The 13,758-nt window shown below is 41.9% G+C and overlaps 1 protein-coding gene across 6 annotated transcripts in view; it reads left to right on the top strand.

The window, feature by feature from the left end:
• The window catches only part of EPHX2 (epoxide hydrolase 2), a 63,559-nt gene that overhangs the window by 12,456 nt on the left and 37,345 nt on the right, over nucleotides 1-13,758 (top strand). For all 6 annotated transcript variants that reach the window (XM_083357134.1, XM_083357133.1, XM_083357135.1 and 3 more), the window contains 7 exons: nucleotides 525-684; nucleotides 4,140-4,330; nucleotides 5,900-6,022; nucleotides 8,320-8,394; nucleotides 9,630-9,725; nucleotides 9,937-10,015; nucleotides 13,044-13,078. In XM_083357134.1, coding sequence (XP_083213260.1) covers nucleotides 525-684; nucleotides 4,140-4,330; nucleotides 5,900-6,022; nucleotides 8,320-8,394; nucleotides 9,630-9,725; nucleotides 9,937-10,015; nucleotides 13,044-13,078 — 759 coding nt within the window. The remainder of the gene's footprint in view (nucleotides 1-524; nucleotides 685-4,139; nucleotides 4,331-5,899; nucleotides 6,023-8,319; nucleotides 8,395-9,629; nucleotides 9,726-9,936; nucleotides 10,016-13,043; nucleotides 13,079-13,758) is intronic.

Genomic DNA, 13,758 nt, shown 5'->3' with positions numbered 1-13,758 from the left:
TAAAACAAAATATTCAGATATTGGCTTACTTGGCAGAAAGCTCACAAAAATATCACCCAGCAAAATTATGTTTTCATTGCAGGCAAAAATGTACACATAGAAATTCTATCCACTGAAGCACATGTGGACCAAATCTCTTACATGGTTGATGATACGGGATTTAAATTCTAGACTTTTCCCCCCTTTCCCATGTTTCTAGTGGATTATTGACCATTCTCTGGATGGCCTTGGGAGGCATCTGATCTATGTTGGCACAGTGCTCTCTCTATTGTGAGAACAGTTACTTTTTCTCTCATCGGTTTCATTTCTTAGAAATATAATGTTTAGGAACCATCATATGGGGATTTTTCAGGAAGCCCAAACCAGAGACCCCTTTATAGCTTATGAAGTATCTCCACTTCTATTCCGAACATAGTCATCTTCCTTGTTTAATGTGCTTACAATGGATATCCTTATCACTTTGTTCTGTCCCACTCTGTTTGTGTTAAAATAAAAATAGTTGTATTTTAACATCTCTGTTTTAGCTTATTGCTGACTTTGAAGATGATTGCAAGAAAGTTTCTTCTACTTCTAATATCCCCCTCCCTGAAAACTTCTCATTGAGCGAGAGCTTTGTTGAAATGATGGCGAAAAGTGGCTTGAGTGTACCCTTCCTGAAGGCTGCTATGCTTCTCAAGAAAAATGGTAAAACTTCGGTTGTGCAGGGCAGTGGCATAATGCCTGCTCTATTTATTACACTTTATTTATTGTCAAATCAATTCAGTAATTTTTAAACAGAAAATACTCTATTTTTTTGAGAAGGTGACCATGCCCATAGAAGACACATTCCATTCTCTGCATGAGAATGAAGGGCAAAGACTAAATTGCCTTTTCCAAGAAGGTGCATGTGCTCTGTGCTTTTTATAGTTATTTTAGCTTTAAGAATCATTCCTGTAGATACTCAAGGATAAGCCAAAGAATTTTAGGTTGTAAAATACTACTACAAAGATTGGGTTTCACTTATCCGTCGATGGGTTTATTTGAGAGTATATATGGTAGTTTTTTTAAAAAAAATCCATATATTCTCACAGATAATCTGACCTTCAAACCCAAATACTGTGAAAAATGTGCTACCTGCCTATAAGGCAGTTGTGAAAATTAAAATGTACAAACATTTTGAGGGTAATTTTGGTTAAACAATCAAGGTTAGCTTATTCATGCATATGAATATTATCATTTATTATTGTTGTTGTTGTTGTTGTTCACAGTCTCCTGTTTTCTAGGCCAGCACCTTAACCATCACACCAAATTGGCTCTCAAATACATATGATATTTTTCTGCCAAGTGTCAGGGTAGCGATCAAATGCCCAGGCAATTGGTTCTTTTGGATCCTGAGATAATAAGCACACCGGTAAATAAAGAATTTTTAAGCTTTTTTATTAGCTCAAGCACACAAATTTCAAAACATAAAATTAAAAGCATACATACCAAGCCAGATGATAGCCAAATCTCTTACAAGGTGTTAGGAACTCCTTAATAACCACAGTAGAGATACCTCAAGGGCAGCCAATATCTAATGCTAGGTTCTAGGCAGAAGCTTCCAACAAAGTATAACAACCCCATGGTCTTTATCAAAACCTGGCACCATGATTTCATGGCCCTGCTGTGGTCATGAAATTGCAAGACCTGACCTTGATTGGGTAGCTCATGACTCTGAGATGGGAACCAAAAGTGATACCGTATTTTCCGGCGTATAAGACGACTTTTGAACCCCTGAAAATCTTCTCAAAAGTTGGGGGGTCGTCTTATACGCCCAGTCGCCTTATACGCCGGAAAATCAGTGGGTGGCGTCTGGCGGGAGCCGGCAGGGCAGTCCTGCGCACGCGTGCACTCCCCGGCTGCTCCTTAGCAGCTGGGGAGTTCGCGCGTGTGCAGGACTGCCCTGCTGACTCCTGTCCGACGCTCTTCGCTCTTGAGGCAGCTGCTGCCTCAAGAGGGAAGAGCCGGCTTGCTCTTTCCTCTCGAGGCAGCAGCTGCCTCAAGAGCGAAGAGCGTGGAGCTGGCAGGGAAGTCCTGCGTGCGCGTGCGTTTGCAGGACTTCCCTGCCGGCTCGCTCTTCCCTCGCGTCGAACGGGAGCCGGCAGGGCAGTCCTGCGCACGCGCGCACTCCCCGGCTGCTCCTTAGCAGCTGGGGAGTTCGCGCGTGTGCAGGACTGCCCTGCCGACTCCCATCCGACGCTCTTCTCTCCTGTCCGATGCTGCGCTTCCGCCGGGCGGTGCTGGCCGAGACGAGCCAGCAGGCAGCCGCCGTGAGCACGGCGCTGAGGGGCAGCAGCCCCATGCGTAGCAGCAGCCGCCGTCTCAGCAACAGGTCCGAGCGCAGGAGCCGCACCGCCAGGCTGCCCAGGAAAAGCAGCCACACCGAGAGGCTGCACGCCCAGTCCAGCTCCATGAGGGGCAGGGCGGGAAGCCGGTCGGGAAGAGGGACCGGGAGCCCGGGCCGAGCGCACCTCGGCCGACGGTGAGAGGGAAGCGGCACATGAAAAAGAGGCTGCGGGCGGAGCTGCCCCGCCCTGCGCCGAATGGGAGAAGTTTGAGGCCTGGGGGGGGAAAGCAGGAGGGGCGCCGGCCGTGGCAGGTGGCGGCTGCCCTCCGGCGCTGCCTGCCGCCCGGGAAACGCTACGTCTCGGGGGCCAGCAGAAGCACGGGAGCAGTGGGAGGGCCGGCGGGGCCAGTCGGGCCTTTGCCTCCTCTGCGACGGACAGGGAGGGCAGGGCATGTAAGTATTTTCCGGCGTATAAGACAAAAAACCTTGAAAAACTTCTTAAAAGTAGGGGGTCGTCTTATACGCCGGGTCATCTTATACGCCGGAAAATACGGTACTTTCACAGGTATCAGCTATGTGAAAATTCTCTTCTCCCCCCCCTTTATTCAGCAAGAAAGAGTGATGAGCAGGTTAGCTCAGAATGGGCTCTGAACTTCAAGACTTTTCTTAATATGACTGTCACGGTTCCGATATATGAAACCATTTAAAACAATTTCAAGGCAAGGATTTCTTCCTTAAAGAACATTTTATTTAGGAAACAAGATATCGGGATGTACAAAGGTGAACCCAAAACTAAAAAATCCCCCCTCCCGGTTACAAAGTTACAGTTGCATTTCCCACCCCAATGTGCTGTCATTAATCACATTCACCAATTGTTAGAAAAATGGGCTCTCCTCCCAGTTCTCCAGCCCACCCAAAACGTTATCGGCACTGACCTTGGTTCTCACACAGATGGATTGTTTTGGTTAACTGAAAACTAAACATCCCCCCTCCCCCTTCTTCATCTAAAATCTCTAAACCAGGCATGTCAAACTCGTGATGTCACGTGACATTGCACAACATATCCCAACTTTTTCCCCATTGCCGGCAATGGGGTGGTTGCGGTTTCGGCATGACGCATCCAGCCCGTGGGTCAGGATTTTGACATGCCTGCTCTAAAGTAAATTGTGACAATGAAGACAAAATGAAAAATGGCTTCAGTTCGGTTTGTCACAGCATTGACAATGACAGAGAAATCAAAATATGTCACTGAATTCCTCAACATAACAATAGCCTTCAACATTGCCGCTACAGATATCTTTCATGAGCAATAGGCAAAATTTTTGTTGTTTATGTCCTCTTCTTGTCGGAGCCTAATAATCATGTCTGCTTTACTTATCGTGTATCAAGTTTCAGTTTTGTGGGAGTAAAAAAAAATTTTTTTTGAATGTTGTGATCTATGTAATTAATTGAATTAGGAGTTATCAAATTTCACAATATCACTTCCCTCTAAAATAATAAAGAAATAAATATGTAACTTACCAAAAGATTAAAACTTCCATTATTTATTTTTACTAAGACTTATCAGCATGACCAGTTGCTAGGTTATATTTAGTGTTTTGTACAACTCAACAAAATATTTCCCGTTTTTTATTTTAAGCTAACAAATGAAAGTGCTGAAATTCCTTAACACATACATGTTGACACACACACACTTGGGTATAGCACTAGCGCTTAGACTTATATACTGCTTCATAGTGCTTGAAAGCACTCTCTAAGTGGTTTACACAGTCAGCATATTGCCCCCAACAATTTTCATTCCTCCTCATCTGTTCAATTTCCTACCCCTTCTCAGGTTTCAGAATTGCTGTCCTGACAAATAACTGGATTGATGATACTCCTGGCAGGCATCACACAGGGTTTGCCTTATGTCTGCTGAGAAGATATTTTGACAAGGTGATTGAATCATGTCGGATTGGCCTGCAGAAACCAGATCCCAAGATTTATGAGTATACATTACAGGAACTGAAGGCAAAGCCTGAGGAGGTTAGTGACTTCTCAACCTTTCCTCTAACGGATTTCCAGCTTTCTCTGTCTGCATCATTCACTACCTCAGCTTCTAGTGTGTAGTAGAGATGATAATGTTCCAAGGTACTCTGTCAGGGTCTGGAGATATTTTTGTTGGGATTCGGTTCTCTCTTGCCAGTTTAGATTTCAGAGGTGATTCAATGAAACCTCAGAGCAGGGGTGTCAAACTTGCCACATCACATGACGTCGCTGCGACCGTGTTGCGACTTTTTTCCCCCCTTGCCAGAGCTGGGGTGGGTGCGGCTTCCATGTGACGCATCTGGCAATTTGATACCCCTGCCTCCAGAGGAACACTTTGAAGCCTTTTAAACACGATGATACTTTGAGTATTAATGAAACCTTGGAGATCTATTATTTATTTATTTATTTATTTATTGGATTTATATACCGCCCTTTCCCGAAGGACTCAGGGCGGTTTACAGGGTACTTAAAACACTGATACAAAAATTAAAAACAATTAAAAAGAATTAAATTTAATCCCTGAAAAAATATAAAAACCCCAATTAAAAACTCTCGGCCTGGGCCGGAGAGCTCAAAGAGCCAGGTCTTCAGGTCCCGGCGAAATGAACGAAGGTCGGGGGCAGTCCTAAGCTCCACGGGCAGCTGGTTCCAGAGGGCAGGTGCACCCACAGAGAAGGCCCTCCCCCTGGGTGTTACCCGCCGGCAGTCTTTAACCAGCGGCACCCTGAGAAGGCCCTCCCTGTGAGAGCGCACTGGACGAAGGGAACTTGATGCCGGCAGCAGGTGTTCCCTCAGATATCCCGGACCCAAGCCATTTAGGGCTTTATAGGTCATCACCAGCACCTTGAATCTCACCCGGAGGGCAACCGGAAGCCAATGCAGCTCGCGGAGTAGAGGTGTTACATGGGAATGTCGGGAAACCCCCATCACAACTCGCGCGGCTGCATTAGCAGATTTTATTTCTCATTTTAATTTCTTTGAAAAGTAATTGTGAGGGAGGGAGATTTGACTAGAATTCCAGTAAGAAGATAGGCGGTTTCCTATCTTTTCTCTAATACAGGCAACACTGATTTGCTCTATTAAACATTTTAATAAGGGCAAATAGTAATGTGCACAGTATGTGCCTCAAGTGTGATAAAGATGGAATTAACCTAGTCCTCCATGCCACAAATCTTAATTTTCCCCTCTTCCCCCCTTCCCCAAAAAGATTAAAACTCTGCAAAGAAAAAACTCCAAAATACTGTATTGTCTAGTTTTTCTACCTAAATCTTCTTCCCTGTTACCTTCACATTGTAGTCCTAATGGTTGAAGATCTGTTTAAAAATTTGTGCAGCAGTGGCTATTGATCTTTTTAAACATAGAGGGATTAATGAACAAGATCCTTTATTTTGAGGGAGGGCATGCTTCAGTGCAATATTTTATACCTTATTCTTTCCTGTTCTGTAAATTCATTTTTCATGCTTATTGCAAAGTTCCACTTCTCTGGATTACCTGAATAAAGAATATTTTCTTTGTAGAATATGGGCCCTCCACCTGCAGCAGAACTTGATTCTTTCTTCACTTTAGGTTATTTATCTGGATGACATTGGTGCAAACTTAAAGCCTGCTCAGAAGATGGGGATGACAACCATCCTGGTGAAAGATGCTGATTCTGCTTTGAAGCAGCTTCAAGATCTGACTGGGGTTCAGGTAAGTAGTCCTTATCTTGGTTTTGGTATGAGCAGTTTCTTTGATCTCATACGGATCTGTTTTTCAAACTTTGCTACAGGATTGTTCCAAATAAGCAAGTCAAGAATTAGAATTGTCTTAAAACTATACCCAGATTTGTATTGTAAAGCAATGGGAAGTCCTTTAGATAATTTGGATCCAAAATATTTAGGGCATTAATAATCAAAAACAACTCTATGAATTGGGCTTGGAAGTAGCTAGTGAGGCTGGTATAGATATCTTTAAAGTGATGCCATCATATAGTTAAAGGGCTGGCCTGGTAATATGAGGCTGTCAAACTGCAATTACAGGCATCCCTTACTATTGTACATAACAACATTTGTAAAGAAGGCTCTGAAAATCTTGCTTAGAAAGAATTATTTCTGGACTGAGGCAGCTGTCAAAGGATCTGACCATATTCCTCCTTTCAGGATCACAGTGTGTCCCAAAATGGCTTGCAGGCAATATAAACAACTGTAAATACAATATAACAACCATTCCTGAGAAATAAAAGTTCTAGGATCCTTTCCTTAGGACTGTTGCAGGCAATATCTAGGGTTGTGGGCAGGCAGGTGGAAGAGAAGGAAAGAATCCAACTGGGCAATTTCTGGAATAGCTGTTGACTTTCTACTTTCATCTCTTTTGGGGTCCATCCTCATGGGATAACTATATGTGTGGCTAAGAATTATGGAACCTACTATAATTTCTCCTGACTGATAGCTGGTTCTGTATAGGTCATAAGCTTGCATGCCTCTTTTGCTAGTACTGTGCAGTTACTGTTTTGACTAATCTGCAAGATGAACGTGACAACAATCGCTGAACCAGGGAAGAGATTAAGCAGGCAAGTGATGGCTGCCCAGGACTGCTGATTTTCATATGCCTGGGTATATAATATTAACCTTGTAAACCTAATTCAGTGGCTGGCCATTTCAAGCCCAGCAGGATCTGGTTACTTTGTGCTGGAATGGACACATTTTTCTGTAGTGCTTTCATTGTGTCTACCCTAAAATACTTCATCCAACTCACGTACCAGCTGATTCTTTGAAAGTGGATCTGCTTCTTCCCCTTTAAAAAACAAAATGCAAAGATTTGCATTTCTCTGTGGATCCAGGTTTCTTTCTACCTTTGCACTAAGCAAACTGCTGGGATTTGTGCTACAAAAATTTAGAAGGGCATTTTTCCCTTAGCACGATTGTTTTTAAAAGCAAGCAATTTAAATATGGGCTTTTAAATCATTTTAGCTGGATTTCATTATCTTCCAGGAATGGATTTTTTATGAGGAATTGAGCAGAATGAATTTGAGCTTCCTTTTTACTCTTTTAATTGGGTTTTCAGTCCTTTTGTTATACTGTAGATCAGGGGTGTCAAACTGCTGGCCCACGGGCTGGATGCGTCATGCCAAAACCGCACCCACTCCATTGCCGGCAATGGAAAAAAAAAGTCACGATACGTCACAACAGGTCATGTGACATTGCACGTTTGACACCCCTGCTGTAGGTACTCAAAAAAATCTATTTTAGCAGAAGGTTCTTGCATACTTGCATCAATTAAAGCTTCTCTATTATCTATATTTATTACAAGAGCTGTTAGTCTGAATATTTGGCGTTTTTGTGACATTTTCCTCCAGCACTGGCCATCCATCATTCGTCATCCATCCATCCATTTTTAATTTTGATTTATTGCTGGAATAGATAGATTTGCTCAGTGCATTCAAATATGTTGTTGTGTGAACCTAGCCAGTATGATTAGTTTATGTTTGTGCAATTGACTTAATTTAGCTGCTACTAGTAAATAAGTGAAATCTCCTTCAAGTTCACATGTTTTTTTAGTTTTTCTGGGAGCAGTACAGAAAAGATGATTCACTGTTTTTTTCTTGATGTTATGAAATGAAAAAATGTTGCATTTTGTCCTCTTTCAATTCAGCTATTATGCATCTGCTGAAATTATTGGCAGATTTTATGCATTAAGTCTCTAACCATTGCTTTTTTAATTAGTGGCATCAAAATGCATTGTAATGATAGAGACAGATTATGAATGTTTAAAATAAAAAGATACTAGCTCTTCCTTCAGTAGTGAGCATACTCTCTGTATGTTGAAAGCTTTAGTTTAAATTACTGACATCTCCCTTGATTTTTTTAAAGGGAAAGACTGCAGCAATGGGGGGCAAAAATCTTGTTACTAAACATCATAGAGGTTGGTCGCTAATCATAATAGATCCCCATCCTGAGCAGACTCATGTGGTGCTTAAAAACTCACTCATTTAATTAACTATTCCACAGCTTCTTGACCAGGAAGAATATCTTCCTTCAGCATGCGAGCCCCAGGATGTAGCCCATGGATTTGTAAAAATCAAGGTAATGATAAAAAGACTGTATTTAAAATGGACATTTTAATTGCTTTCAGTGGGGGAAATAATTCTGTTTATTGTGATTGGATCGTGTAAAAATGAAAGATCATGTAATGTGTGTTTAGTCATTTGATATAGTGAAGGGGTGTCAAACTCAATTTCATTGAGGGCCGCATCAGCATTGTGGTTGCCCTCAAGGGACCGGGTGGGTATGGCCAGGGTGGGCGTGGCCTACTGGGTGGGTATGGCTAGAGTGCGTATGGCCTACTGGGTGGGCGTGGCCAGCTCTACATCGTTCGCATCAAGGGTGCCTATGGGGGCCTGGGCAGGAGTGGGACAGATCTGAGGGTCTCTGGCAGAAGGAGGGTCTCTGGGCCAGGGCCAAGGCAGTGGGGGCCGTTCCCTCACTGTTTCCAGGATGGCTTCGCGGGCCACATGAAACCACTTCGCGGGCCGGATCCGGCCCCCGGGCCTTGTGTTTGACATGTCTGATATAGTGCAAACAGCAGACTTAAACTCATCCCAAATAACTAGCAAGACATGGCCTCAGTCACCTTGTGACTGCATTCAACTGAAAGGCAAGACAAGAAACAATGGATGGGAACTAATCAAGGAGAGAAGCAATCTGGAGTTAAGGAGAAACTTCCTAACAGTGAGAACAATTAACCAGTGGAACAGCTTGCCATCAGAAGTTGTAGGGCAGGGGTGTCAAACTTGCCACGTCACGTGATGTGTTGTGACATATCGTGACTTTTTCCCCTTTGCCGGAGCTGGGGTGGGTGCAGTTTTGGCATGATGCATCCAGCCCACGGGCCAGCAGTTTGACACCCCTGTTGTAGGGGCTTCATCACTTGAGGTTTTTAAGAAGAGATTGGACAGCCATTTGACTGAAATAATATAGGGATTCCTGCTTGAGCAAGGGGCTGGATTAGAAGACCTCCAAGGTCCCTTCCAGCTCTATTCTGATTGATTAATTGAAAGCAAATCTGGTCGTCTTTTCTATCTCTTCATTGCAGCTCAGCAAATGCTTTTTCAACCCATCTTTCCCTTTACATATAAATAGTGCCACTTAGCTGGGGCTGTCATGTAATATAAGAGAGAGAGAAAAAAAATGCCATTTTCTTTCTTGTTTTTGTTATTACACCTGCCCTACATTTTAGCAATTTACTCTGAAGTTTAGAGGTTCAGTTTCTTCTGCCTTTGATAATTATGACTCAAACCTTCCTTCCTTCCTGTCTTTAGCCTGGCACAGAGTTGCACTTTGTGGAGATGGGGAGTGGTCCAGTGATTTGCCTCTGCCATGGATTTCCAGAGTCCTGGTTTTCTTGGAGGTTCCAGGTGACACAATTTTTAAGCGTTTTTATTCCTAATCTGCTTGAATGCCCTCCTTCGGAATAAGTTCAACTTACTTGAAAGAAAAGGTATATTCATTTCTCATGCATAATATATGGCAGCTGCAATGTATACATGGAAGTTTTGGGTTATAGGAAGACAGGGCCACACTACCTGTGCACCAACAAGGTTACTTTTGTCTTTTCCTCCATGTTAGATTCCTGCCCTTGCTGATGCTGGCTTCCGTGTCATTGCCTTGCAAATGAAAGGCTATGGAGATTCTGTGGGTCCACCAGGTATGTTTCCTGTATGTGTGTGCATGTTTTAAAGCAGATTCACTGTACTGGTCCACCTTTTAAATGTGACCTTGCTATTTAAGTCACTTGTTCTTCAGTCATGACTTCCAGATGAGTTTTAGCAATACAAGAAACATCTTGCTAAGGAAAGAAGTCACGGTAATAATTTAAAATGAATGAAAGTGCATTGCAGTGACATTGACCCCTTAATCTATTTAAGCCTGCTCTGAAAGACCCTGAAATCTACTGTTCTATCAGGATCCAAGAGATGAGCAAAGAGTTTAAATATTCCCTAACTAACCCTTGTAACTTTGCTGTAGTTTGAACCCTGCAATTCTGTTTGCATTTTTTAAAGCTTACATATTAATTGGCTTCATGCAGTAAACATTTCTGTAATTGATAGCAACTCTCAAAGGTCACAAGCCAAGATAGGCCTTTCCCAGCTCTACCACTGTAATGGTTGATGTTTTGGACTAAGACTGGGAAAGTTAACTATAAATGTTTTGTTGTACGCAACCCAGAGTCACTTGTTGCAAGATGGGCAGCTATATAAATTTAATAAAGGAAAAGAAAGAAAGAAAATTCTCTACCCTCAGGCTTGGAAACTCACTGAGTGACTTTGGGCAGAAATTCTATCTTGGCCCAACCTACCTCAACCATCTTGAGTTATTCAAGGAAAACTAATAAAACAGTAGATATAGAGATATCGGAGTTTGAACTTTGCATATGTATACCATTTCCAGTAACATTTTTTTCAATGTACAGGCATACATGTAGAGTAGTGCTTACTGGTAGTCCTCTACTTATGACCACAGTTGAGCCCAAAATTTCTGTGGCTAAGTGAGACAGTTATTGAGCTGTGCCCTATTTTCTTGTCATAGTTAAATGAATCACTGCAGATGTTAGCTTGGTAACACAGTTAAGTGAATCCCCATTGACTTCGTCAGAAGGTCACAAAAGGTGATCACATGACCTCAGGACACTGCAGTGGTCATAAATATGAATCAGTTGCCAAGCGTATGAATGTTGATCATGTGACCATGAGGATGCGGCAACTGTCACAAGTGTGAAAAACAGTCGTAAGTCACTTTTTCCAGTGTTATTATAACTTTGAGTGGTCACTGCTGTTCTAAGTCAAGAACTATAAGATTGGAATCTTTTCCCAAAATAATATCCTTGACTGGCTAGAGCCTAAGTCAAACAAGGCTTTTAAGATAACAACCAGCATCTTGAATTGCACTCAGAAGCCAGCTAACAGTCAATACGCCCACAGTAGAGCTCTCATAGAGGCAAACTGAGCCTATTCCTACTTGGTTCAATGCATTTTGAACTAGCTGAAGCTTTGAATAGCCTATAAAGGCAGCACTGTGTAGAACATAGTCCCACTGAAAAGCTTCTGCAAATGTTAGGCCAGATGGCATGAAGTAGAACGAAGCAACTATTTGAATGCTTGGCATGATGCTAACTATAAAAGCTCATTGCTCCATTTTGCCATTTCTGGTATATCAAACAACAAAACCCCCAAATCAACACTGCATTTGAACATGATTTTTAAAACATTTTACTGATTAACCTGCATTTTATATATGTGTGTGCCACTTTGTTGGCCAACACAACTAGGAAGAACTTATAAGTAAGCATGACATTTTCTCATCATATGTAGATTTGTAATCCTCTCATTATCGAAATGCCAAGCATTATTTTCTCTGACTATGTGTGGGCATGCAATTATGCGTCAGTAAACAAGTTCCAGTAACAGTCAAACAACTGAGATGTAGCAAATTTTTCTTTTTATATGTTTGCAGAAAATTCTTGGATCAGGTTGTATTTATATTTCACATTTCAGATTGTAAGAGTCATTCTTGCTTTTGGCTGTAAAATTGCTCCAGATTCTCAAGGCACAGTGCCCCTGACTTCTGCTCATGGACAGTCTTAGCAGCAGTGGCAAGAAACGAGAGTGCTCCAATCTGGTTGTTGTCATTTCATTTCCCACACTGCCAGAGTGATGACACGTAAAGGATATTGTGGGAGATTAAAATGGAAGGTTGACACAGCTGGGCCCTGAGTGGAAAAAAGCCATTAAATTGCCCTGAGCAGGTGACTTATGGGTTGTGGTGGCTACTAGGGATGTAGAGGGCAGACATAAATCCTTTGAAGCTTGTTAGAAGTACAAAAACAGCTTGCTTCTTCATTTCTCCCCACCCCCAGCCCTTTTCTTTCTTAACTGGTTCTGTTTAGAGTTTCTTCTGAGTGCATGTCATATCCTGAGGGAAGCTGTTGTGCCATCATTATGCAAGGTCCATGACCCCAAAAGGAATTAAATTCTAGCAATAATATTGTGGTCTCAAGAGCTTCAGGGTGCAAGATTCCAAGCCAAAGAGGTTCTGTTCAATAGCCCAGAGATAAGGTGGAATTTAAATAGTCAATATGTTTGCTCTGTTGTTGGAAAGTTTTGTTTGATTTTATTCTAAGTTTTGATGGAAACTTTCCTGCTGGCTGAAACTTCTCACTTCATTTGTAAGATTGGTATTTCTATTTTGCCAGTCTGTAATTTCCTTTTTTTTTCCTTTCTAAATTGTCGTGGGACATGAATGCTCATGCATGTAGACTTTTGGATGGATTGGAGAGAGAGGCAGATCAAAGTAATGGCAACTCCAGGAGTGATGTGTTCCAAGAAAAGTCTAGGCTTGCTGACTGGTGGATGGATTGTTGCCTTCTGCCAACACAACTAGGAAATTGAAATGCTCCTTGGATGTCGCTCATAGCCTAAATAGGACATTTTTTTTTTTGTTTTTCCACTCTATGGTATAGTGAATATTTGAAATTGGTTTTCCCCAGTTTTGATTCAACAATCTACTACTCTACCATACAGCCTTCTGGAGTCTACGAAAACAAGCCCACTTAGGGTATTAAGCTGAAAGTTTCAGAGGGGCATTACACACATGAAGAAGCCCATGGCAAGTCTTGCATTTTAAAATCAATTTATGGGCATATACAGTGGTTTTAATACTATCTGTTTTTGTTGCAGATATAGAAGCATATTCTCAGGAAGAAATTTGTAAGGTGGGTCATGATCTTCAATAATATATTCTTCATTGGTCATGATTGAGATACACTCAATAGCACTTATTGTATATTAACATTAAAATGGTTAAGTAGTATTTAAACTAAAGAAAATGGTTGTTCAATATCCATCAGAAGTTACAATGGCACTGAATAAGGTGGGGGTTATGATTTATCCTCATATTATATCAGCATCTCCACAGTCACATGATGTCATTTGTGACCTTCTCTGCTGTGTTCTGATATACAAAATTAATGGGGAAGCTAACAGGATGTTATAAAGGTGATCATGAGATTTCAGTAAACTGCGACCATGTGAGATTCATCTATTGATAGCAGCTGAGACTGCTGAAATTGCCCATTATGAATCAACACAGACACATAACGTCACACCTTACAACCATGTTGCTCAACAATGGAGATGCTGGTCCCAGTTGCCATCAGTAAGCGAGAGCTATATTCAGGCAACTGAGTATTCAATAGTGAACAAAGCCATAAGAATATGACTGATGTGATACTCTTCAAGTGTATAACTTCCATGTATATAACTCATAGCTTAGTTTTTTTACATGCAAGATTTCTCTATAGATAGTCCTCAACTTACGATAGCAATTGCAACCAGATTTTCCTTCACTAAGCAATGCAAGTCCTAAAGCATGGGGATGCTGGGACAGCAGGAC

Source organism: Vipera ursinii (assembly GCF_947247035.1).
Source record: "Vipera ursinii genome assembly, chromosome: 1".
Taxonomy (NCBI): domain Eukaryota; kingdom Metazoa; phylum Chordata; class Lepidosauria; order Squamata; family Viperidae; genus Vipera; species Vipera ursinii.
The sequence above is the reverse complement of the archived record's forward strand: the minus strand, read 5'-3'. Positions and strand labels throughout refer to the sequence as shown.